General features: G+C 54.6%; 1 protein-coding gene across 3 annotated transcripts; it reads right to left on the reverse strand.

Moving 5' to 3' along the window:
- Positions 1-2,046: 2,046 nt before the first annotated feature.
- Positions 2,047-25,580, reverse strand: STRIP2 (striatin interacting protein 2). 3 transcript variants are annotated; one of them, XM_064142781.1, is made up of 21 exons: positions 25,439-25,580; positions 22,728-22,797; positions 20,707-20,781; positions 20,480-20,614; positions 20,196-20,316; positions 19,626-19,694; positions 19,429-19,535; positions 19,182-19,309; positions 18,707-18,892; positions 16,850-17,073; positions 16,036-16,101; positions 14,607-14,670; positions 13,553-13,624; positions 13,019-13,093; positions 11,278-11,375; positions 10,654-10,780; positions 8,092-8,192; positions 7,122-7,188; positions 6,254-6,358; positions 4,874-5,078; positions 2,047-2,798 (listed from the first exon to the last, which is right to left on the reverse strand). In XM_064142781.1, the coding sequence occupies exons 1-21, from the start codon at positions 25,577-25,579 to the stop codon at positions 2,548-2,550; spliced, it is 2,487 nt and encodes an 828-aa protein (XP_063998851.1). In that variant the 5' UTR covers position 25,580; the 3' UTR covers positions 2,047-2,547. The 3 variants fall into 3 exon arrangements, with proteins under 3 accessions (XP_063998851.1, XP_063998849.1, XP_063998850.1); XM_064142779.1 differs by lacking the exons at positions 22,728-22,797; positions 25,439-25,580 and having other exon boundaries at positions 20,196-20,258; positions 20,707-20,784; XM_064142780.1 differs by lacking the exons at positions 22,728-22,797; positions 25,439-25,580 and having other exon boundaries at positions 20,707-20,778.
- Between the last annotated feature and the right edge of the window lie 936 nt (positions 25,581-26,516).

The raw sequence follows: 26,516 nt of genomic DNA on the forward strand, positions 1-26,516 counted from the left end.
CCACCATCCTCAAAGCCAACATGTTTCTCTTGATGGATCCTCCTGGGTTCCAGGTTGTGTCCATTGTGCCCTTTGTTTTGTTGCTGGGCACCACTGAGAAGTGTCCAGCCCCATCTTCTTACCCCCCACCCTTAGCTCTTGCTGAGCATTGAGAAGATCTCCTCTCAGGCTGCTCTTCTCCAGGCTAAACACCCTCAGGTCTCTCAGCCTTCCCTCCTCACAGAGATACCTGGAAATTGTGATCCTGGGCAACCTGCTGTGGGTGACCAAGCTTTAGCAGGGGAGTTGGACTGGATGATCTCCAGAGGTCTCTTCCAAAGCTCACCAGGCTGGGATTTTGGTTTTCTTTTCTAGAGCTCTGTGGATACATCAGAAGAGAACATCTCAAGTCCACCAGGCAGAAGGCTTTCCCTCAGCAGCCACAGAGTGGATGTCAGCAGGGGTAAGAGACGAGCTACTTATGGTCTGGTTTGTGGGGGTTGTTTTTGTCCTTTAGAAGCTGAAACAGGCAACAAGGGAAGCATCCAATTAAGGTGCAGGAAGAAGAAACTCAATCTTTGTGCTTTAAAAGTGGCTCTGATTTATTCTGAAACAAATTTTTATCAAAGGTGAGGTGGAGGTCACTGATCTCTCTCTAGGAAGAACACCTTTTAGAGACCCCACCAGAGAACCGTTCTGAGTTTAATTCCACAGCAAACAACACAAATCCTGTCACAACTACTCGTGGGTTTATCACTTGTGTGCTCAGCATATTGATAACAGCATAGCCAAGGGGGTTGCCTGCACTAGATTGAGCCAGAGCTCCTGGCTTTATTGCTAGAGGGAGGTAAAATCCAGGATTCCCTGATAAAATTGTAGGGGAAAAGATAATAGCTGGCAGGCAGAGATAATACTGAAGAAATCTGGCTTTAAGGTAGGAGAAATCATGGCTTCAGGCTGGAAGAGGGGAGACTGGAACTGGATGTTAGGAAAGGGTTCTTTGCAGTGAGGGTGCTGAGACACTGGCACAGGTTGAGGGTGGTGAGACACTGGCACAGGTTGCCCAGGGAGGTTGGGGAGCACAGAATCCCCCAATGTGATCAAAGATCACATTGGGGGATTCTGTGCTCCCCAACCTCCCTGAAGGTGTTCAAAGCCAGGTTGGATGAGGCCTTGAGCAACCTGCTCTAGTGGGAGGTGTCCCTGCCTGTGGCATGGGGGTTGGAACTGGATGATCTTTAAGGTTCCTTTAAGGTTTGGGTTGGAAAGGACCTTAAAGATCATCCAACCTCCCTGCCCTGGACAGGGACAGCTCCCACTAGTTCAAGCTGATCAAGGCTCCATCAAACCCAACTTTGAACACATTCCATGATGCCATGAAATTTCTGCCAAGCCTAACCTGGCTGTGCAGTGAGACCCTCAGGCTGGCCAAGGAGAAGAGACTCACTCTGCATGCTCCAAAGGGCTGGGATTCATCCAGCAGCTCTGTCCACTGGAGGTTTCCTGCTTTCAGCTGCCATTTTGTCCCCAAGAGCAGCATCTGCATAGATCTTAGAGAATGTTTACAGCTCGATGTGGTCTTTGTTCTGAAAGCTGTGGACCACAGTGTCCACTTTTCCTCACATGATGACAACAAAGTGTTACCCAAAGCACTTTGCCTCCCTGCTTCAAGAGCTGGCACAAACATTCCTAACAATGAGGTTATTCAGTGTGGCATTTGGTGCCTTCTCCAGGGTTAGAAAAGCTAAAGAGCAAGGAAAGAAACAACCTGGAAACATAATAGTCCAATACTTACCCTTCAGAAACAATCATGTGGAGAGCAATGTGGTGTTCAACCACCTCTCCAGCTCTCAACACCACATGGCTCACATCATTGTACTCTAAACACATCAGGAAACAGAGTGGTGGAGGAAAATGGAGCAGGGAAAAGCCACTGGGATTATTACTCTTGGGGAAGGATGCCAAATTCCTCAGTTGTGGAAGCAAGGCTTAGTAAATCAGGTTGTCTAACTGCATCAGAGATGAGATCTGATGACATCTCCTTTGGCCAAGTCAACTGGTGACCATCACAGGCAGTGCCAGTGTTGTTTGCAGCTTTGTGAGGGAAGGATCAGGGCAGCTTGGCCATGGCAAAGGGAGTCTGAAGCACATCAGGGCCCATCACTGAATAAATAACACACATCAGGCACATCAGGCATGGGCCTTTGGGAGAGATGAAAACCTTCCTCAGCTGAGAGACACTGAGAACGTACATGCGGAACCAAGCTGGGAGACAGACTTGGTCTCAGAGCTCTCAGACACTGGTGGCAGGCTGCAGTGAAGACCAGACAAGCTTGCTTTTGACACTGGAACCTGCTCCCTGGCCTCCCCAAGTCCAGGAAGTCACAGGAAAGGGATGGCCTCCAAGAAGAGGGCAGTTGCACACTTGAGGGTGCCTTGGTGGATACAGGGGCTTGGTCTCTTTGGAAAGGCTGTAGAGCACCGAGGTACAACATAGTCTTCCTGTTCTCAGCCTGTAGCACCTGGAGTCCATACTGAGCTGGGACAGAGCAGGTGAAGGTGCTGCTCTCACTGGCAGTTTAGCAGCTCTTCCCAGTGGATGGGCTGGGAAAACACCTCCCGCTCCAGCCAGAGCTCGTAGGAGTAGTGGAAGTCCTCAGGGAGCTCCAGCCTCTGTCCCAGCACACTCTGCAGGCAGTTGTCCACTGGTGCAAACTCTGAGTCTTGAGGCTTGTCATATCTCCGACTGTTGAAAGCTTCAATGTTGGCTCTTAGGGTACACTCTTCAGCCTGGAAATCCCATGGCCTGGCATCAATATCTGTAGTCAAGAGGAGACCAAATAACTGGAAGTGTTCAAGGCCATGTTGGATGAGGCCTTAAGCAACCTGGATGAGGCCTTAAGCAACCTGGTCTAGTGGAATGTGTCCCTGCCCATGGCAGGGGGTTTGGGACTGGATGATCTTTAAAGTCCTTTCCAACCCAAACCATCCTATGACTGTGTCACAAATAACTCTGAAAAGGTTTGAACAAAGGAAAGGATGAATATTTTGCAGCTGCCACATAAACACTTAACTATGAAACCCAGAATAATCTCCTGAAAGTTAGCCTTGATGAGCTCCACATCTGTATAAAATCATCATTTGCTCCATCAAGAGCCAGTACATTAACCAGCAAGGCTCACCAGAGCTCAAAGAAGGGAAAGGTCTGAGCTGAGAATCTATCCAGATGGACAAAGATAAACACTATAGGAAAAGCCCTTCCAAGATATTGTGTCCAGTTCTGGGCTTCTCAATTCCAGAGAGATGCTAAGGTACTGGAAGGTGTCCAGAGAAGGGCAGCAAGGCTGGGGAGGGGCCTGGAGCAGAGCCCTGTGAGGAGAGGCTGAGGGAGCTGGGGGGGTGCAGCCTGCAGCAGAGGAGGCTCAGGGCAGAGCTCATTGCTGCCTGCAGCTGCCTGCAGGGAGGCTGTAGCCAGGTGGGGTTGGGCTCTGCTGCCAGGCAACCAGCAAGAGAACAAGGGGACACAGCCTGAAGCTGTGCCAGGAGAGGTCTAGGCTGGATGTTAGGAGGAAGTTGTTGGCAGAGAGAGTGATTGGCATTGGAATGGGCTGCCCAGGGAGGTGGTGGAGTGGCTGTGCCTGGAGGTGTTGAAGCCAAGCCTGGCTGGGGCACTTAGTGCCATGGTCTGGTTGCTTGACCAGGGCTGGGTGCTAGGTTGGGCTGGATGAACTGGCAGTTCTCTTCCAACCTGCTTGATTCTGTTCTATTCTGTGTGAAAGCCAAGAGCTGCCCTGGCAAACTGGCCAGGTCAAGATGCAGCCCCTGCTAATGGTGACTTGTGCAACTGAGTGTTGGTTAACTCTTCAGGGCAAGTGAGACACACACAATTTCTTCTCTCCAGGGGGACAATCCCTGCCTTGATCCTGCTAGCCACAGTCTTTCTGATACAAGTCATTGTGCTGGTGGTCTTCTTGGCCACCTGGGCACACACTGGCTCTACAGCAGCTACTATGCACCAACCCTTCCATGTCCCTTTTCACCAGGCAGTTTCAAGCCACTCTGCCCCCAGCTTGGAGCATTCCTGATGTTGTTGTGACCCAAGTGCAGGCCCCAGCACTTGACCTTGTTGAACCTTTGTTCCCTCTTGATGGTGCTGAACAGAACCTTAAAGCTTGTGCAAAAATCCCCACTCCTGACCCAAACAAGATGGGTTCCTCACGTAGAATCATAGAATTGTTTAGGTTGGAAAGGACCTCAAAGCTCATCCAGGCAGGGACACCTCCCACTAGAACAGGTTGCTCAAGGCCTCATCCAACCTGGCCCTGAACACCTCCAGGGAGGGAGCAGCCATAACCTCCCTGGGCAACCTGTGCCAGTGTCTCACCACCCTCACTGCAAAGAACTTCTTCCTAACACCTAGTTTGAATCTCCCCTCAGTCAGTTCAAACCCATTCCTCCTCATCCTGCCATTACAAGACCTTGTCAATAGTCCCTCCCCAGCCTTCCTGGAGCCCCCTTCAGATACTGGAAGGCCACTCCAAGGTCTCCTCGAAGCCTTCTCTTCTCCAGGCTGCAGAGCCCCAGCTCTTTGTAGCCTGTCCTTATAGCAGAGCTGCTGCAGCCCTCTGAGCATCTTTGTGGAACTGTTGGAGCAAGTCCAGAGGAGGGCCATGTCCTCCTTGTGCTGGGGGCTCCAGAACTGCACACAGCACTCCAGGTGGGGTGTGAGGAGAGCAGAGCCAAGGGGCAGAATCCCCTCCCTTGCCCTGCTGCCCACACTGCTCTGGCTGCAGCCCAGCTTGGCTGTCTGGGCTGTGTGTTGCAGGCCAAATGGTAGCAGCCCTGCCCTGGGCTGATTTCAGCTGCAGGCCTGGAGGGGCTGCTTCCCACTCACCGTTGCCATAGGCCCAGTCGTCGTTCATGCGGTGCCGCACCTTCTGGTAGATGGCAGACATGGTTTTCATGTTGCTCTTTCTCCACTGGCGCCCCAAGTACTTGGTCTGGATCTTCAGCAGCTTGAGCACATAGAGCTGCATCATGGCCTGCTTCACCTTCAGAGCTCGCTTCAGTATTGGGGCTGACTTAAAGACTACCAGCATCTGCCAAGAGGTCAACACAGGTGAGTGCAGCATGTGTGAGAAAGCCAAACGAGGCTGCCAAGCTTTGGGCACCAACGTCTGGGGGTGTGGTATGAATCCTGAGTAAGCAGAACACAGAGTCATAGAATAGCTTGAGTTGGAAGGGACTTCAAAGACCACCTAGTTCCAACACCCCTGCCATGGGCAAGGGCTCCACCACTGCTCTGGGCAGCCTGGGACAGGCCTGCTGTGATGGCTTGGGATTTACCCTCTCCCACCCCCCCTATTCTGATGAAGTTACCCAAACTAGACTCAGTCAGCTGGGAGTTAAGGAATGAAGCTTCGTGTTCACAGCTTAGCACAATGTACAAGCAGATATTGGCAATGTATTACAAATGCATACAGCTATATACAGGAATATACAAGTTAAAAGTAACACAGAAACACAACAGCCCTCCCAAAACCCACCACCTCCCTGGGCAGCCCATCCCAATGCCAATCACTCTCTCACTGAAGAACTTCCTCCTAACATCTTCCCTTTTGGGGAAGAAATTGTTCTGGGCTCCTCAATTCAAGAGAGGTGTTGAGGTGCTGGAAGGTGTTTGGAGCAGGGCAGCAAGGCTGGGGAGGGGCCTGGAGCAGAGCCCTGTGAGGAGAGGCTGAGGGAGCTGGGGGGGTGCAGCCTGCAGCAGAGGAGGCTCAGGGGTGACCTCACTGCTGGTCTACAACTCCCTGAAGGGACATTGTAGCCAGGTGGGGGTGGCCTCTTCTCCTGAGCAACCAGCAACAGAAGAAGGGGACAGAGTCTGAAGCTGTGCCAGGCCAGGTCTAGGCTGGATGTTAGGAGGAAGTTGTTGGCAGAGAGAGTGATTGGCGTTGGAATGGGCTGCCCAGGGAGGTGGTGGAGTCTCTGTGCCTGGAGGTGTTGAAACCAAGCCTGGCTGAGGCACTTGGTGCCATGGTCTGGTTGATTGGGCAGGGCTGGGGGATAGGTTGGACTGGCTGAGCTTGGAGGTCTCTTCCAACCTGGTTGATTCTATGATTCTCATGTCCAACCTAAACCTCCCATGGTGGCTCAGCACCCCCTGAAGAAACTCTCTGCAGGGCTGAAGCCTGCAGTGCAGACACAGGGATGTGCTTGAGGTGCAAACCTGGCTGCTGCTGCCAAGCCTCAGAGAGGTGGAACATCACCTTACCATCGTCCTTGAGTGTTTCCACTTGGTCAGCTTGTTGAGGATCCTCAGCAAGTTAATGCAGGAGAACAGATTTCTCCAGCAAAACTGGTTGTTGTCTCCAGCTTCCTACAAAGCAGGGAAGGAGAAGCATAAACTTAGCTGTTCACCACCACAGAGACATCCTTCTGCTCCAAGTCTTTACTCTTACTCTCTGCCCAAGTCTTATTTGTGATGGAGAGTGAGCAGTGGATCTGCCTCCCCACTTGGGTTTGTAAAATTGATTGAGTTGGAAAGGACCTTAAAGATCATCTAGTTCCAACCCCCTCTGCCATGGCAGGGACACCTCCCACTAGACCAAGATGCTCAAAGCCTCTTCCAACCTGTCTTAAACACTTCCCAGGATGAGGGGTCCACAACTTCTCTGGGCAACCTGTTCCAGTGTCTCACCACCCTCATGATAAAGACTTGGGGCTGTTCAGTCTGGAGAAGAGGAGGCTCCCAGGTGACCTTATTGTGACCTTCCAGGATCTAAAGGGGGCTACAAAACAGCTGGGGAGGGACTCTTCAGCCTGCACAGCCCCAACTCTTTCAGGCTGTGCTCACAGCAGAGCTGCTGCAGCCTCTCAGCATCCTCCTGGCCCTGCTCTGGACACTCTCCAGCATCTCCACATCCTTCTTGTCCCAGGGGCTCCAGAGCTGGATGTAGGACTCCAGCTGGGGTCTCAGCAGAGCACAGTAGAAGGGGAGAATCCCCTCCCTGGCCCTGCTGGCCATTTGGATCATACTGCTGGACCCAGCCCATCTGTCCATTCTGTCTTGATCAGAAGTCCTTCCTCACCTTCCCAGCTGCAGCAGTTCTGGTTTGGGGGACCCCTTTTGGGCTGCTTACCAGGCTTTCTGCAGTGAGCTCAGGCAAATCACAGACTGTGCAATGGGGATAATCCAGGACGGAGATGCTGTGGAGGACAGAAAGGGAGGCATTTGTTAAGGACCAAAGAAACAGAGAAGTAAATTTTAGGCTGATCTAGGTAATGATGCCAAACAAGATGTAACATCTTCCCTGCCCCTGGGGTTGACTCACAATGGCAGAGCTGCTTTTGGGTGGGAACAATCCCATCTCCACACTGGGTAAGAGCTGCTTTTGGGTGGGAACAATCCCATCTCCACACTGGGTATGTAAATCTGGTCTAGTGGAAGTGCCAGGGGCTTGGAACTAGATGATCTTCAAGGTCCCTCCCAATCCAAACCATTTGATGAATCCCCTCCCTGGCCCTGCTGGCCACACTGCTGCTGCTGCAGCCCAGGCTCTGCTTGGCTTTCTGGGCTGCAAGTGCACACTGCTGGCTCCTGCTGAGCTTCTCCTCCAGCAGCACCCCCAAGTGCCTCTGCTCAGGGCTGCTCTCCAGCCACTCACTGCCCAGCCTGGATTTGTGCTTGGGGTTGGGACTTCTTGAAGCTGATGCCCACATGCACTTTCCATGTGTCCATAAAAAGATGAAGACAAGCCTCTGTTGGTCAGGGAGACAAATAGATTCCTAGAACAGCTTGAGTTGAAAGGGACCTTAGAGATCATCTAGTTCCAACCCCCCTGCCATGGGCAGGTTGCTTGAGGCAGTCTGCTACCTTGAGACAAGGTGAGACTACAAGACTTTTAGGAGTCCCTCCATCCTGTCCTCCTCATTACACAGAAAGGGTTTGCTCCCCTGCAGCATACTCCTGTGGTGGAGAAGGTACTGCCCTAAAGCCATGCTAGGGTCCAGAAGTGACCTGGTTCCACCACATACTCATGTGTTAGGGTTCTTCAAGCACAAATCCTCCCTGCTCCATTGCCTGTCTCTTTTCCCCAGAAGTGGCTGTACCTGTTTTTGGCAGTGATGTAAGACATGATGTTCTGGTTGAAGAACTTCAGGATCAGGGGGATGCAGTTGGCAAACACCAAATGCTGGGACACGTACTCAAACTGAAGAAGAGACATGACATGGGTCAATGTTAGCTGAGATAATCATCTGGGGATGGAACCCCCATCTCCAGCTGAAACAAAGCAGTCTTGATGGCTTGCTCTGGACACCTCACAGACCATCTTCCCCTTCTAGAAGTCTACTGTATGAGGCTTGCATCGCATACAGCATCTCCCACTAGAACAGGTCACTCAAAGCCTCATCCAACCTGGCCTTAAACACCCCCAGGGAGGAAGCAGACACAACCTCCCTGGGCAACCTGTGCCAGTGTCTCACCACCCTCACTGCAAACAACCTTTCCCTAACATCCAGTTTCAATCTCCCCTCTGCCACTTTAAACCCATTCCTCCTCCTCCTGCTATTACCAGACCTTGTCAATAATCCCTCCCCAGCCTTCCTGTAGCCCCCTTCAGATACTGGAAGGCCACTCCAAGGTCTCCTCAAAGCCTTCTCTTCTCCAGGCTGCACAGCCCCAACTCTCAGCCTGTCCTCACAGCAGAGCTGCTGCAGCCCTCTCAGCATCTTGGTGGCCTCCTCTGGTCTGACTCCAACACTTCCATGTCCCTCTTGTGCTGGGGGCTCCAGAACTGCCTCCAGGACTGCAGGTGGGGTGTGAGGAGAGCAGAGCCAAGGGGCAGAATCCCCTCCCTTGCCCTGTGCCCACACTGCTCTTGCTGCACCCAGCACAGGGTTGTGTCTGGGCTGCACTCCCACTGCAGGCTCCTGTTGAGCCTTTCATCAGCCCAGACCCCCAGGGCCTGTTCCTCAGGGCTGCTCTCAGCCGCTCCCCACCCAGCCTGAACTTGTGGTTGGGATCAAGTCCAACCTTTCCCTAACTCCACCAAGTGTGGTGTTAAACCATGTCCCTCAGCACCACATCAGTGTGGCTTTCAAACACCTCCAGGGATGAGGATTCAACATCTCATTTCAGCCTGGTAGGAGCTGTTGACACTTGGCAGAGCACCAGTGACACCCACCACCATTCTCTGAGTGTGAGTAATGGACAGTCCCTGCTAGCCAGGATTGGAGATGCTCTCATTGCTTTGAAATGCAGCTGCCACTGACTAGCCTGTTGTATCTGCTCTGACCAAAGATAGTCCTGAACTGCAGTAGGATCAGAGAATCACAGAACCCTTCTGGTTGGAAGAGACCAAAAGAGGTCATCAAGTCCAACTGTGTTAACCCAGCACTGTCAGGTCACCACCAAACCATGGCCCTCAGTGCCACATCTGCATGGCTTTTAAGCACCTCCAGGAATGGGGACTCCACCACTGCCCTGGGCAGCCTGGGCCAGGCCTGGACAACCTTCAAATGGAAGAAATTGTTCCTCATGTCCAACCAAAACTTCCCTTGGGGCAACTTGAGGCCATTTCTTCTTGTGCTATCACTTATTCCTTGTGAGAAGAGACCAACCCCCACCTGGCTCCAGGCTCCTTTCATTGCTACAGAGAGTCAGACAGTTTCCCATCAGCCTCCAGGCTCAACAAGCCCAGCTCCCTCAGCTGCTTCCTCAGAAGGCTTGTTCTGCAGACCCTTCACCAGCTTCCTCACCCTTCTGTATTGCCATAAGAAATACCAAGTCTTGACAAAACCAAGACAAAACCCCATCATCTCCATCAGTGTGAGGGTTTGTGTGGTTACTGCCACACCCACCTGGCAGCTGGGGAGCACAGGGTGACCACTAGCACTGCCTGGATCAACTTCTTCCCCTTTACCTTCTGCTGCATTCTGAAAGCATCATCTCAGCCCCAAGAGTGTTTTTTGGGGTGCTCCCTGAGGTCATCTTTGGCACCAAAAGAAATGATGATGGCTCAACAAAAATCAGACATAGAAATAGAAGCAGCTTTCTCCAGACTTAGTACCAGAATGCAAAGCTCCTACCATGGAGGAAGAAATCACAGGCTCACAGGATGTTAGGGCTTGGAAGGGACCCAAAGAGACAATCCAGTCCAAACCCCCTGCCAGAGCAGGGCCACACAGTCTAGCTCAGGTCACTCAGGAATGCATCCAGAGAGGCCTTGAAAGGCTCCAGAAAAGGAGTCTCTCTGGGCAGCCTGTGCCAGTGCTGTGGGACCATTACAGGCAAGAAGTTCCCCTTGTGCTGAGCTGGAACCTCCTGTGCTGCAGCTTCCATCCATTGCTGCTTGTCCTTTCCCAGGGAGCAGTGAGCAGAGCCTGTCCCCCAGCCCTCAGGTGTTTAGAAGCATTTAATAAATCTCCTCTCAGTCTACTCTTCTCCAGACTAAACAGCCCCAGGTCCTTCCTCAGCCTCTGCTCATCAGGCAGTGCCCTCATCATCCTCACAGCCCTCCTTGTGAGCCCTTCCAGTTCTGGCTGATTCAATGAAAAGCTGTCTGCAGCTCCTCCTGGAAACCCTTGCTGGAGAGTTCCTTCAGAACAGAACCTATTAGAACACACTGGCTTCAAGCCCACTTTGGTGATGGCCAACTCCTCTCCACTCACCTGGTAGATGTGGTTCAGCTTGAAATGCTTGAGGAGCAGCAGCAGGACAGCCGAGATGCTCTTCACAATGATCTCTTTGTGCCTGTTCACATCAATCCCCAGTTTCATGCTCTGAAGAACTGTGATGCTGGGTTGGAGGAGAAGACAACAGCACCATGGGTATGGGAGCAAGGAGAACTGAGGGACTGGCGAGTTCTTATTCCTCTGGACAGGTTCTACAGAAGCAGTGATTTTCAATTCCTTCTGGCACTCCCATTTCCACCCCCTCCTCTTCAGTGAAACCAAAAAAGGGGGGTGAAAAAAGCTGATTGCCCTTCAGCAGCAATCCTGAAGGAGCAGGATGAAGGACACCTACCACATGTTCACTTATCTTGATGATCTGTGTCAGTCAGCATCATTTTATGACTTGGGGCTGCCAACTGTGCTTGAATTGTTACACTCCTGAGAAACCAGCATCACAGCCTGGCTTTCAACCCTCTGTCCTGCTGGCAAAAGTAGCTATCCTAAGAGTTGTCCCCAAATCTAGAGCCCCATAAACCTAGCAGCAACCCCCAACTCTCCTGCTTGGGCCAGGGCTTTAGTGGATAGCTGAGGTGGCTGCTGGCCACCTCTTCAAGCACTTACGGCATCTCTTCAGGCAACACATCTGCCAGGATGTTGATGGAGTCAGTCTTGGCTTTGGAGGTGGGTGCTGCAGCAAGGAGGATCTTCAGCAAAGCTATCTGCAGGAGAAGACAGGTGTGGAGGGATGGCTCCCAGAAGGGGCATTTCTTCCTTCTCCCTTGCTTGATGAAACTGCTCAAGTCAGCTCTACAGAGTTTCACCAGCCCAAGCTCCCCTCACTGCGACGGTGCCAAGGCTGAATCTCTCCTTCTATACCCTGGGCAGACAGGCCAGGTGTGGTGAGCATGGCAACTCTGGCCCAGCTGGACCAGAACCCCCCAGAATCCTGGCTTGGAGCAGCAATAGTGTGGTCAGAAGGACCAGGGCAGGGTCATCCCCTTAGGCTGGGCACTGGTGAGGCCACACCTTGAATCCTGGGTTCAGTTTCAAGCCCACTGAGAGGCTGGAGCATGTCCAGGAGAGGGCAATGGAAGTGGTGAAGGGTCTAGAGAGCTTTTGTGGAACAACTGAGGCACCTGGAATGGGCTCAGCCTGGAGAAAAGGAGGCTGAGGGGAGACCTGGTCCTCTACAGCTCCCTGAAAGGAGGTTGGAGCCAGCTGGAGTTTGTCTCTTCTCCCAAGGAACAAGGGATAGGACAAGAGGAAACTGCCTCAAGTTGCACCAGGGGAGGTTTAGGTTGGACACGAGGAGCAATTTCTTTCCCCAGAGGGCTGTCAAAGCCTGGCCCAGACTGCTCAGGGCAGTGGTGGAGTCCCCATTGCTGGAGGTGTTTAAAAGCCTTGTAGATGTGATGCTGAGGGACACTGCTTCGTGGTGACCTGGCAGTGCTGGGTTAAGGGTTGGACTCCATGGCCTTAGAGGTCTTTTCCAAGCCAAACAGTTCTGTAACTCTGTGGTTTAGTTCTGCCCCCACTGCCATGGACGTGGGCACCTGCCACGAGGTCAGACTGGTCACAGCCTCACCCAATATGGCAACAGAACTCAACCTCAGGACACATGGGGAAGTTCTTGGGGCCATGGGAAGACTTTGAGGGATGTCTCTCAAAGGGAGGTCATAACATGAGAGTCTCCACAGTTTGAATAGTTCTTGAGAGCACAGCCAGGTTGGCAGAGATCTGAAGGTGGTGCCACTTGGTCTGCAGAGCCACATAAACCATGATGATGGTTTAGTTTAGAATCTGGCCCAGCAAGCCATGGAGATCCTGGCCCCATGCCTGGAGATCAGGGCAGTAGCATGATGGAAAGCTAATCTCAGCAAGGAGATTCTCAGGAGACCTCAAGGAGATGTTCAAGGGAGCAGTGAAGTCTGTAGGTTGCTTCTTGAGGTCCAGAAGTGGAGGTACCTGCCTCACTGTGTAAGGACTTGCTGGTTAACACTACCCCTCACCCAGCTTAAGAGAAGACACCAAATCAGCCCCAAATGGTCCCCCTTGGTGGCCAGAGGGCAGGAGCTGGGTTTGAGTTGCCACCACCATGGAGGACTTTGTTCCCTGTTTCTAGTGCTTCACACACATCTTCTTGTCCAGCCACTGACTCGTCTCTGACACATTTGACTGTGTCCCTGGGTACCTACACCCCTCTCTGAACCCTTTCTCTTGGTCTCTACCTTGCATCCAACTCTACCCTGGATTCCCACCAAAATCTCACACCCCAGCAGCCCCGTGCTGAGCTCTGCAGCTCACAGACTGGTTCCATCCCCACTCAGAAGCTCTTCCTCACTTCTAAGAAGCCTGAGCTCACCATGTACTGGGGGAGATTGTACAACATTGCTCGATACAGGACCTCACAAGGGGTTTCTTGGACTTCCTCTTCCCCCTAGCATGGAGAAACATGAGAAACAAAGGAAAAATCAGGGATTTGAAGTCCAGACATGTGGGAGTCATCAGTCACCTCCCCAAAAACCAGCTTGAGGACTTCATGATGGACCTAGCTGCATGCATCCTAGCTGCATGTTGGAACAGGCAGCCCAGGGGGGTGGTGGAATCACCATCCCTGGCTGTGTTCAGAATAAAAAGTGTAGCCATGGCACTTGGGGACATGGTTTAGTGGGCATGGCAGTGTTGGGTTGAGGGGTGGACTTGATCATCTTGGAGGTCCTTTCCAACCTTCATGATTTTGCTGTGACTGCAGGGAGCTCCAGGCCTTTCTTCACTGATACATTTGGTCAAGACATAGACTTGTAGAAACGAGAGCATCCAAGGTGTGTCTTAGGAATCATGGAGAGCATCTGGATTTCTGCCACACCCTGGGTGATGGGATGCAGTAACTGCTTACCAGAGACATGGGGCACTTCTCCAGCTCCTCTTCATTCTTGATCTGGACATCTGAGATAGAAACATACTTGTGCTGGTAGAAGAGAGAGAGAGAGAGAGAGGCAGAGCAACATCACAACTGAAGGGTGAAACACAGCAATGACAACAGTTGATCACTGCAGGAATGTCCCAAGTTAGGTGTGTAGGTCACAATGGAGAACTCATCTTTGTGGGGGACATTCCTCTGTCCCTGAAGTCCCTCACACATCCTGCCTTTGCTCGCTTCTACCTACTCCTGGGATCTAAGAAAATGGAGAAGAGGGACAGTGGCCTCCAGAGGCAATCCAGACACCTCCAGTTGGCCTCTGGAGGCATTTCACTCCATGCAGAGCACTGCAGGAGCCAAGGTTGGTCATGCTTCACCCTGGGAACAGCACAGGTCTGGATATGTATGTCCAAACCCAACACTGGAAGCCTGTCATCCTCTAAGCACAAGGTGGCAGGTGCTCAGCAGGACACAGCAATGTTACATCTGGGATAAAGGGACAGTCCAGGTGCTGGACAATCTATGTGAGGACTCAGTTTCCCGTTGTTTGTCCTAATTTCTATCAGAAGCTCCAGAAGTTTAGGCATGAGGATCCCACATTGCATTGTGCTGGATATCCAGCCCCTCTCAAGCTGTTTAGACCTTGATTGGACTCAGCAAGTAACTTCCCAAGGCAGAAAAGAGCAAGAGCTCAGACCAAAGGCATTGCTGAACACCAGCTGGAGACTACAGTGAAATAAAACATCTGAGAACAAACATCTGAAGAACCTGAAACTCAATTCTAAGTGCTGTGCCACCAAGTTTGTGCAGCAGACTTGATGTTCTGCAACCCTCCTGTGGCCTTGGTGATCTTGCCCAGTGATTTCCCCTTCTCCACAAGATCCCCATGGGTTCAGTCCCACCTCAGAACACCTGCTGAATGCTAAGGGAGCAGAAATAGCAAGGGAAGAGGTCAGACAAGCTGAGTGCTGCTGAGCAAGGCTTCCTGGGCTGCTTCATCCAAGAGCTGTGCACGGAGCCACCATCTCACCTGCTTCAGTGTCTTCACGCTCTCATGGATGGGTCGTGGCAGCCCTATCAGGGTCTCAGTGTCTCTGTGGGGAATGAAAGAAAGTATGAGGCTGGGAAGAAGATCTGGGGGTAGAACCATTAAGGTCAAAAGATCTCTATGATCCCCAAGTCCAAACTTCAACCCAACACCACCATAGCCACTGAGCCATATCTCAAAGTGCCATGGCTGCATGTTTTTGGACAGCTCCGGGGATGGTGACTCCATACTTCCATGTCACACAAGATAAAAAAGGGAGCCTGTAGTGTACTGAGTCTCCTCAACTCATCCCAGATGGGTCAGGGACTGGGAGGAGTGTTGGTGTGATCTGCCCACCCACCCTCCTGCTCCCCAGCACAGCCTATAAAAAGAGAGGGATGGCACCAGGGTGAAGGACTGGGGTGAAGTCAGGTCTCTGCATAGAGCCAGCTTGAACCCAGCAGTGCCCCTCAAAAGGGTTCCTGCTGGAGCCAGTCCAAGATGACTTTTGCTCCCCCAGACTGATTTCTTCACAAACTGATTGATTTGCTCTGGATGCCAGCTTGTCCCAACTCCCTCAAGCATCAGATTGGTCTCAGGCTTGGGCCAGGGGTCAGCCCAGACCTGTTCTGGGCTAGATCTGTTAACAGAAAGAGGTCCTTGGTGACCAGCATCTCCAGGGGCCTACAAAACAAAGGAGGAGATTCTCCCCATCTACTCTGCTCTGTTGAGACCCCAGCTGGAGTCCTGCATCCAGCTCTGGAGCCCCTGGGACAAGAGGGCTGTGGAGATGCTGGAGAGTGTCCAGAGCAGGGCCAGGAGGATGCTGAGAGGCTGCAGCAGCTCTGCTGTGAGCACAGACTGAAAGAGTTGGGGCTGTGCAGGCTGCAGCAGAGGAGGCTCCCAGGTGACCTTCTTGTGGCCTGCCAGGATCTGAAGGGGGCTCCAAAAAAGCTGGGGAGGGACTTTTGAGGCTGTCAGGGAGTGCCAGGACTGGAGGGAATGGAGCAAAGCTGGAGGTGGGGAGAGTGAGGCTGGAGGTGAGGAGGAAGTTGCTGAGCAGGAGAGTGGTGAGAGGCTGGAATGGGTTGCCCAGGGAGGTGGTTGAGGCCCCATGGCTGGAGGTGTTTGAGGCCAGGCTGGCTGAGGCTGTGTGCAGCCTGCTCTAGGGTAGGGTGTCCCTGGGCATGGCAGGGGGGTTGGAACTGGCTGCTCCTTGTGCTCCCTTCCAGCCCTGACTGATTCTGTGATTCTGAGTTTTGATAACACCAAGTGCACTGCTGCAGGCCCAGTAAAACCCAGCACAGTCCCAAACGTTCAGCCTGGTTGCGCTGAGAAGACCTCAGCTCTATGGACACCTCCCAGCAGTTAGACTCCACTGATAGGGGAGCCAGGGGACAGACGTCATAGGACCTACACACATCACACTCACTGTCCCAGCGTGAATCCAATGAATTTGTTCCTGCTTGCTTCCAGGAAGTGCTCAATGTCTTTCTGTCTGATGGAGACACAAAACCAAGGAGAAGGTTGGAAGGTAGACATAGACCAGATCCCAGTCTACACTGCTCAGACAGGTCATAAAACCACCAAGAACCTCTGAGCTTTCTAGGATTGATTTCTAGAGGTCTTAATAGAGCCACTGTAGTTCTTGTTGGGTGGAGCAACATGAACCAAATCCATTTGGATTTGCCGTGCAGGAATGGAGAAGGCTTCCTTACGAACACCACCTTCTGTCCTCCTGCTGCATGCATCTTCACATAGCATCTGCTCCCTCTGAGTGAACAAATGTTGGCTCTACAGTCTGCCACAGCATGTGCCCTCCCTCCCTGGAGCTGCTCAAGGCCAGGTTGGATGAGGCCTTGAGCAACCTGTTCTAGTGGGACATGTCCCTGCCTATGGCAGGGGGTTGCAACTGGATGAGCTTTGAGGTCCCTTCTGACCTAAACCATTCCATGATTCTATGTCCCTGCTGACTACACAGGGGTTGGTCTAGATGACCTTTGCAGGTCCCTTCCAACCCAAACCATCCATGGTTCCATGAGAGATGGAACAGGACCACAGGCAAAGCATGAGGACATGAGCCTGTGGCAGGGGGTTGCAACTGGATGAGCTTTGAGGTCACTTCCCACCTAAACCATTAAAAACAACCCCAAACCAACAAAACTTGCTCCAGACACATTCAGCCTGCAGTGAGCTCCAAGGGAGGTAAGACTGGGGAGAGCGTGCAGGGCAGCAGATGGCTTTACCTGACTTTGGGGGCCCAGGGGAGCCCTTTGGGGAAGGAGACCCTCTCGATGGAGGGGCGGTGCGCGGGCATGGCGGGGATGACTGCGTCCCGCTCCAGCAGGTCCAGCTCCCCCTCCATCCCGCTGTCCACATCATCGTTCTCCTCTTCCTCCACTCCTACTTCATCATTCTTGAAGGGGTCTCTCTCGTTGTAGATGTCCAAACTGTCTTGCTTTACCAGGGGCTGGAGGAGGAGAAAGGGGCAGGTGTCAAGAAGATGGGGCCAGACTCTTCACAGGGGTCCCCAGTGACATCACAAGGGGTAATGGGCACAGAGGTGAATGCAGGAAGTTCCACCTAGACAGGAGTAGGAACTTCTTGGCTTTAAGGGTGACAGAGCACTGGAACAGGATGACCAGGGAGGTGGTGGAGTCTCCATCTGTGGAGACTTTTCAGGGTCCACCTGGATATGTTGCTATGTGAGCTTAGGTGATCCTGCCCTGGCAGGGGTGTTGGACTCAATGATCTTCAGAGGACACTTCCAATCCCTACCATTCTGTGATTCCAGTCACTCCATGCAGTTCACTTCCCTCCCAGCTGCTGGCACCACAGCTCTCCACTCTGGGAGGACCAAGCCACCAAATGTTCCTCAGGTGAGCATCTTCAGCCTGGCTGGTGCCACCAAAGCCTATGCAAGAATAACCTCCTTTGTACCTCTAAGCTTGCTAGGAGGTGTGACCCCATTTTCCATCTTAACTTTGGGAGCTACCATCCAACATCTCTCCTCTAGCAAAAGAGAGGTTTTCAGCTTCAGAATATGACACAGCAACTTCAAGAGTGGAGCTAAAAAAAGAGAAGCTTGCTGTGAGCAGTCTGCTCCTCAGTGCTTATCAGTCCTTTGCCACGGGGTCAGGATGTCCTCTCACTTCCTCTGCATCAAGTGCAGCATGGGGCTGGGCTGCCACAGCTGAAACTGGGGGGTGAAAAGCTGGACACAAGCCAGCACCATGTGCTTACAGCCCAGAGCCAACCTGTCCTGGGCTGATCTCCAGCAGCGTGGTGCCATGGTCTAGCCTTGAGCTCTGTGGTAACAGGTTGGATTTGATGATCTATGAGGTCTCTTCCAACCTTGGTGATACTGTGGGCAGCAGGGGGAGGAGGCTGAGACCCCACCTGCAGTTCTGGGGCCAGCTCTGGAGTCCTCAGCACGGGACAGACATGGAGCTGTTGGAGCAGGGCCAGAGAAGGCCAAAGCAAAGATGGGAGGGCTGGAAGTCCTCTGCTGTGAGGCCAGGCTGAGAGAGCTGGGGTTGTTCAGCCTGGAAAAAAGGCGGCTCCAGAGAGCCCTTCTGGTGGCCCTGCAGGACTTAAAGGGGCTGAAAGCTGGGGACAGGCTGTTGAGTTGTGCCAGGACAAGAGGAGATGGTTTGAAACTAAAAGAAGGAGATTCAGATGAGATGCAAGGAGAATTTTTGTTTCCAGTCAGAATGGTGAGAGCCTGTCCCAGTTTGGCCAGAGAGGTGGTAGGTGCCCCACCTCTGGAACCATTCCAGGTCAGGCTTGATGGGGCTCTGAGCAGCCTGCTGTCATTGCAGATGGTGCCATGGTCTGGTTGACTGGATAGGGCTGGGTGCTAGGTTGGACTGGCTTAGCTTGGAGGTCTCTTCCAACCTGCTTGATTCTATGGTTCTATGACCCTGCTGACTGCAGGGGGGCGAATTAGATGACTCTGAAAGGTCCCTTCCAACCCAACCCATTCTGTGATTCCGTGGAACCAGAAAGGCAGAAAGGAGCTCAGAATGATTCCTTGAGCAGATGATGGTCCTCATTGGAAAAGGGTCTTGGGCTGAGCTCCAAGGAGCTGGCCCCACTCTTACCCTGCGGCTGCGGTGGCCACGCTTCTGCTGCTGCTGCTCCATGAGCTCGATGGAGTAGGCGGGAGGCGAAGCTGCCCGCATGCTGCGCATCACCTGGATGCTGTCCTCTGGCAAGGCTGGCAGCCCCAGCTCCTCCCTCCTCCTCACCTTCATAGCCTGCAGGGCTTCAAATCCACCCAGCGTGAACTAGGAACCAACAAGAGAGGCGAGAAGGTAGGGAGAAGATGTCCCCCCTAGGCTGCATGGCTCTTCTGGGCTTCCAGTTTGAGGCCATCAAACAAGAGAGTCGAGGATGAGGAGCCCACAGCACTGCTCTGTTCTCCAGACTTCTCCCCCAGCCCACGTCCTCTGCGTGGCTCAGCCCACCCTTACTGCAGGAGCAGCTGCCTGCCTGGTGTCAGCTTGGATGGACTGGGTAGTGAGGAATATCTAGGCTGCACCCAGAGCTATTTTACAGCAAGAAGATGGCACTCACCAGAAGCACCTTCCAGAGCAAGAGCAAGACCTTCTTCATGGGGAAGTGTGGAGCATGGCCACTGCAGAACTTGGTCACCATCATGAAGAGCAGAAGAGCAAATGGCTCATCACTGTGCACGGGGAAACCTGGAGGAGAGAGGAACCAGGAACAGGTTCAAAGCAGATCCCACTCATCCCTGAGGTCTCCCCACTGGTTGAGCTCACCCAAGTGACCTCATTAGGGCACAATGAGTTTTGTCTCTCACTCAGCTCCATCCTGAAGGTCTCTCGGCAGGTTTTCCACTCGGGGGGATCCTCCTCCTGCTCCACGCGGATGTTCTCCACCATCAGGTACATGACACTGAGCAGCACCCTGCCAGGGCAGAACAGCAGGGAGGTGACACTGCCTGCCAAAGGCCCTGGTGTCCCCTCCCCGAGGTTCTGGTGGGCTCTGAGGAGGTACCTGAGCTCCGTGCTGTCGGCCAGCGAGATGGCTGGCTTCCGCAGGGCGCTGCTGCAGGCCTGGCTGTTGCTGCGGGCAAGGGGACAGGCTCAGCACCAGCCACCAAGCCCCCATCCTGACCCCCCAGCCTATGTCTGAGGGGGGGGCAATGCCACACCAGAGGAACATGCCATGGCTGAGGCACCTCCATGGTCCTCTGTGAGGAGCAGCAGGAGAAAGAAGAGGACAAGAGGGATGGTGAGAAGGATGAAGAGGAGGGTGAGGAAGATGGGGAGCAGAAAGGTGAGGAAGAAAAGCGTGAAGATGATGAAGAGAAGGATGCTGTGGTGGATAGGGAGAAGGAAGATAAGGAGGAGGAGGGTGGGGAGAAGGAAGATAAGAATGTGAAAAGGGTGGGAAGAGAGAATGTGAAGAGGAGGAGATGGAGAAGGAGTGTGGAGAAGATGGAAGAGGGTGAGGAGGATGGAGAGAAAGACGACGAAGAGGAGGATGTGGAGAATAAGGGAGAAGAATGAGATGAAGAAGAGGAGTTGGCAGTGAGGAAGGTGAGGGCAGTGTGTGTCCTCTCACTCAATCTCCATGTTGAGCAGCTCCAGGAAGGCAGTGAAGGTTCCCAGCTGGTACAGGAGGAAGCTGTTGTGGCGAGACCAGTGCAGGACATCCCCTTCATTATCACAGTCTCCAAAGACACCTGGAGAGACCCCAAAGGGGAGCTGCCTTTGAACCCCTGGGGCACATGAGACCACCCCAGGAAGGAGCTTCACTGCACCAACCTGGCACAGCCCTGAGAGAAGGCTTCTCCTGAGCCCCCATGCTGAAGCCAGGCAGCAGATGTGTGGGGACAAGTTCCTCACCTTGTGCCAGGTAGAGGATGGCTCGTGCCACTTTGAGCCGCTTGTCCCTGTTGACCACCTCCAGCCCATCCAGCAGGCGCATGACATAGGCCTTCTGCTGCCCCCCATCCAGCTCCAGCCACCTCTTGCCCTGCACTGGAAAGGGGACAGGACAACCATCTGGGTGCCTCCCTGGTGGTTCTGCTCCTGCCCTGAGCCCGGGGTGCTGAGCCCAAAGCTTGAGGTACCTTGAGTGCAAAAATCCTCCTCGAAGCATCTTCTGTTGGTGCTGAGCTCAGGCTCCTCTGTGTAGCTGTACAGCTCTGGTGGAGAGAGGGGTCAGTAGGGACCTGGAGGGGTTTCACCCTCCTCATCACCACCAAATACCTTGTAGGCTCTGAACTGTCTGTAAGCACCCATGGAGACATGGGGCAGAGACCTGAACCTGTCCCTTTGGCTTTCCATAGCTCCAAGGGTCACCATGGAGCCATGCAGTGCTACCACAGGATGATAGAATCAGGCAGGGTTGGAAGGGAGCACAAGGAGCAGCCAGTGCCAACCCCCCTGCCATGCCCAGGGACACCCTACCCTAGAGCAGGCTGCACACAGCCTCAGCCAGCCTGGCCTCAAACACCTCCAGCCATGGGGCCTCAACCACCTCCCTGGGCAACCCATTCCAGCCTCTCACCACTCTCCTGCTCAACAACTTCCTCCTCACCTCCAGCCTCACTCTCCCCACCTCCAGCTTTGCTCCATCCCCCCCAGGCCTGGCACTCCCTCACAGCCTCAAAAGTCCCTCCCCAGCTTTTTTGTAGCCCCCTTCAGGTCCTGGCAGGCCACAAGAAGGTCACCTGGGAGCCTCCTCTGCTGCAGCCTGCACGGCCCCAACTCTTTCAAGCTGTCCCCACAGCCTCTGATCCGAAGGCATCGTTTTGATCCCGACGCCCAGCAGGTGCCCACAGCAGAGGCTCTACCCTGCATTTGCAGCTCCGCAGGGGCTGTTCTGGGGGGGTAATTTTCTGTCCGGTGCAAGCAGTTTGCAGCAGGAGGGATGGGAGCAGCCCGCGGGGGGGAGCTGCCACTGCTGCCGCCCTGTGGCCACTGCGGGAACTGCAAACAGGAGCTGGGCGCGCACCGGTGCAGGTGACCTGCTGCAAGGTAGCTCCGTAAAGGAGCCAGGAGTGCTGGCGGACAACAAGATGCCCGGAGCTGGCAATGTGGCCAGGAAGGCAAATGGCTTCCTAGGGTGCATGAACAGGAGTGTGGGCAGAAGGGAGAGGGAAGTTCTCCTCCCCAGCCACTCTGCCCTATGGAGGCCATAGCTGGAGAACTGGGTCCACTTCTGGGCTCCCCAGTTCAAGAGACAGGGAACTGGAGAGAAGAGAAACTACTGGAGAGAGTCCAGTGGAGGCTGGGAGGATGCTGAGGGGCCTGGAGCATGTCTGTGAGGAGGAAAGGCTGAGAGCCCTGGGGCCGTTGAGCCTAGAGAAGGGCAGCCTGAGAGGGGATCTGCTCAGTGCTCAGCAGGAGATAAAGGAGCTGGGGCAAGAGGGTGGGGCCAGACTCTTGTCAGTGGTGTTGAGTGGCAGGACAAGGGGAAATGTGCACAAAACTGGAACCCAGGAGGTTCCATCAGGAGCAAATCTTGGCTTCTGAGGGTGATGGAGCCCTAGAGTAGGCTGCCCTGAGTGGTTGTGGCATCTCCTTGTCTGGTGAGATTCAAACCCACCTGGCCATTGTGACCCAGGCTGCTGTGGGTGCCCCTGCTTTAGCAGGGGGGTTGGACTGGATGATCCCAGCCCCCACCACGCTGGGACTCTGGGCTCTTGTGCCTGCTCCTCGAGCCAGACACAGGCAGCTAAAAATAGTCCCTTTGCTGGTGGAGATGTCGCTGGGAAGCCTGAGGCTTACAGAACAGCAGTGGCAGCAGCAGCAGCAGCAGCCAGAATCGCTGCAGAGCAGGAAGAGAGGGGCTAAGGGCTCAACCCATGGTGTGACAATCATGATGAAGGGTGACAATTCCCAGCCTGGAAGTGCCACCAGCCCCCTGCACACCCTTGTGTGGGGCAATCCCCATGCCCTGATGTGTCCCCTCTTGTGTCCCCAGGGAGCGAGTGGCTTGCTATTAATAAACAGGGAGGAATGACACCACCCAATAAATAGGGGTGGATGACACCACCTGAGGTCCATCCCCCATCCCAATTTCCCAAGGGATTTAAGGTTCTCCTTCACCTATGCACAGCCCAGCAGCCCCCAGACACCAACTCACCTGCTAGCTCAGCCCTGTGCCCATCAGCATCCCTGTACTCAAACTCCAGGTTGGGACAATCCACTGAGCCCTGCAGAGAGCAGTTGGGGTTAGTGCTGCAGGGGTGCTGGGACTTCCCTATGGATATTTTGGGAAGCAGGATGGCTGCCAGCCCTCACAGTCTTTGTGATCAAGCTTCTCCAGCCACCATGGTGGCTGCCTGAAACCAAAACCATAGAATGGTTTGGGTTGGAAGAGACCCTAAAGATCATCTGGTTCCAGCCCCCCAGCCATGGGTAGGGACCTTCCTCCAGACTAGGTCCTGTCCTTCAACACTTCCAGGGAGGACACATCCAGAACTTCCCTGGGCAACCTGTTCTAGTGTCTCCCCACCCTCACTGTACAGAATTTCTTCTTAATATCATAGAACCATAGAATCAAGCAGGTTGGAAGAGAGCTCCAAGCTCAGCCAGCCCAACCTAGCACCCAGCCCTGCCCACTCACCCAGACCATGGCACTCAGTGCCCCAGCCAGGCTTGGCTGCAACACCTCCAGTCACAGAGACTCCACCACCTCCCTGGGCAGCCCATTCCAATGCCAATCACTCTCTCTGACAACAACTTCCTCCTCACATCCAGCCTAGACCTGCCCTGGCACAGCCTCAGCCTCTGTCCCCTTCTTCTGTTGCTGCTTGCCTGGCAGCAGAGCCCAACCCCACCTGGCTACAGCCTCCCTGCAGGCAGCTGCAGGCAGCAATGAGCTCTGCCCTGAGCCTCCTCTGCTGCAGGCTGCACCCCCCCAGCTCCCTCAGCCTCTCCTCACAGGGCTCTGCTCCAGGCCCCTCCCCAGCTTCATCACCCTTCTCTGGACACCTGCCAGTCTAAACCCAACCTGTTCCAGCTGGAGTGGGTTTGAAGCAAAGGTGCTCAAGCAGATGCAACCCTCCCTATCTTCTCTCCTCAGCACCCCAAATCCCACAGCGTTCAGGGCTGGGATTTGCCCTTTTTTGAAGGGTTGTGGATCTTTTCCCCCCTCCTCCTTCTCCTTCCCTGCTGATGAGGAACTGGAGCATGAAAACTCTGCCAGAGGATTCCAGGCTACCGCAGCCAGACTACTCAAGGTTGGCATCGTGCCCACCCATCAGGAAGGAAACACATGAATGGATCATCAACCTAATTAACATAACTCCTGATGCTGGACTCCCAGCATCCCTCCTCGGCAGCCAGCCTGCGACTGATGCACATCATCACCATCATCATTAATATTGATGGCCCTGGAGGACGCACGGCTGCGGGCTGAGCCGGAGATCTTAGAGGGGTTTGGTCGGCAGGAACCATCAGGATCCTGTAGTTGTAGCCCCCCCTCCCCCATCCCCCCATGCCATGGGCAGGGACACCTCCCATTAGGCCAAGTTGCTGAAAGCTTCTGAGGGATGAAGTGTCCACAACCTCCCTGAGCAACCCGTTCCAGTGTCTCACCACCCCCACGGTGAAAGAACTTCCTCCTGACGTCTAACCTAAATCTACCCCGCTCCAGTTTCAAACCCTTGCCCCTCGGCCTGTCAGCACCGTCCCTCTCCTCCGGCTTTCCTGTCGTCCCCCTCCTCCGGCTTTCCTGTCGCCACCTTCAGGTTCAGATTTTTGCTCAAACCTGCTGCTTTCTCGCCCGGTTTTGGCAGCCGAGCCACCGGGGTGTTCTCCTGGAGCTAAAGTCCACGAGGAATTCGGTGCAGCACGTGTAGCACTAATCTGCTTGGGGAGGGCAAGCTGCTGCCCTGGGAGAGCCAGAAGGGAAATGCAACACCCCCCCCCCAGATTCATGGGCAACGCTCAGGAGACCACAACCTGGGCACCATCCTCCAGGGCAGAGGGATGGTTACTGGGCTAGAAAACCCCAGGCTGCTCCTCAAGCCACAGCTCCTTGGCAGGGAAGCAAAGAGGTCTTCCCAACCCCTCATAGAGGTCCTGCAGTGGCTTTATGGTGTCCAAGGACATCAGTCCTGGGATGGATCTTGGTGATCTGACTCCAGACCTGCCATCCATGGGTGCAACTGTGGTGACACAGCCCAGGAGGGCTTTAGTGGTTACACTGGGGGAGGTGTCCAGGAGAGGACTGCAGCCCCCAGACCCCAACAAGGAGGGAGGTTATGTGGGTGTCTGAAGGATGTGGGAGACCCCAGAAACCACCTGGAACCCCAAAACCCTGCTGTCAGCTCTGGCAGTGAGGCACAGAGGTGCCAGCGCTGGGAGCAGCCTCCTTGGCGACCACTGCTCCAAGATGGGCACCTCCCATCCCCGCAGAACCTCACAGACTCCCAGGGCTCCTGCGGGAACCTGACTCTCAGGGCAGGAGTCCCAGCCCCACGGCAGGGACACAGGAAAAACAAACCTCGGGGCAGGGATGCAGGAACCCCAAAACCCAACCACCGAGGTAGGGACACAGAAACCCAACCCCCCTGGGCAGGAACCCCAAACCCTTGGGTTAAGGACACAGAAATCTCAACCCCTGGGCAGAGCCCCCAAAACCCAGCTCCCCGAGGTAGGGACACAGAAACCTCAACCCCCTGGGCAAAAGAACCCCAAACCGCGGGGGTAGGACACAGAAACGTCAACCCTCTGGCCAGAACCCCCAAACCCCACTGAGGTCATGCCTCCCCCCCAACCCCACTGGGGAGCGAGCAGAGGGGTGGTTGCCGGAGAGGGGAATGAGCATTTCCACTTCCCTGCCCTTACCTCAGACTCCTTCCGCTGGCTTCTGAAGAGCTCCCGGTTCTTGGGCTGGGCTGCAGGTTGCGCTGGGGGCTGGGGTTGAACCGATCGAGCCCTTCCCGGGGTCGGAACCGGGAACGGAGCCGCCGCCGCCGCCGCCTCCATCCGCTGCGCCGCTTCTGCAGCGCCGCCGAGCACGTGGGGGCCGGGCCCGGGCCACGCCCCCGCAGCGACGATTGGTCCGCTGGGCCGAGGGGCGGGGTCATGGGACACGCCCCCGTTTCCTATTGGGGGAGCTGCAGGGTGGGGCGGGGCGTCCCGGGGAGGTTCCCGCGGTGGGGAGGGAGTGACCCCGGGGAGGGAACCGGAGGGACGCAGGGGGGGCTGGGACAGGCGCTGGGGAGGACCCTGAGGAGGAACCGGAGGGACACGGTGTGAGCTGGGAGGGACAGAGGCTGGGGAAGACCCTGAGGAGGAACCGGAGGGACGCGGTGTGAGCTGGGAGGGACAGGCGCTGGGGAGGACCCTGAGGTGTCCATGGCGAGGGGGCGCAGGTGGGAAATGCTCTGAGGTGCCCCTGGAGGGGACATGGAGGAGTGTCTGGGAACGGGAGGGACCCGGAGGCGACTGAGCTGCCCACAGGGGGGTCTCAAGCAGGGTCGAGGAGTGCCTGCAGGCGACAGGTTTTGGGGGGACCCAGAGGCGATGAGGTGACCATGGGAAGGCCTTGGGACTGTCTGGGCAGGACGGGAGCTGTGTCCTGGCTCCACAGCAGGGACTTGGTGGGTCAGGAGCAGAGGAGATAATAGGATTCTTCCAGCATGGATCAAAACAACTTCCCCAAGAACGGGACCCTTAACAGACACTCCCTGCCCCCCCTGGGAACCCAAACAGCTCCAGCTGCTTCAGGGACACAGCCACCAGAGTGCATAGGTGGAAGCTCAGCACAGAGCTGAGTCTCCTTCTGTGACTCCATGGAGTCACTCCAAATTTGACTCCATCAAATCAAGCAAGAGACCTCCAAGTTCCCCCAGTCCAACCCAGCCCTGCCCAGGCACCCAGACCATGGTACTAAGTGCCCCAGCCAGGCTTGGCTGCAACA

Source organism: Pogoniulus pusillus, chromosome 4, assembly GCF_015220805.1.
Source record: "Pogoniulus pusillus isolate bPogPus1 chromosome 4, bPogPus1.pri, whole genome shotgun sequence".
Lineage (NCBI taxonomy): Eukaryota > Metazoa > Chordata > Aves > Piciformes > Lybiidae > Pogoniulus > Pogoniulus pusillus.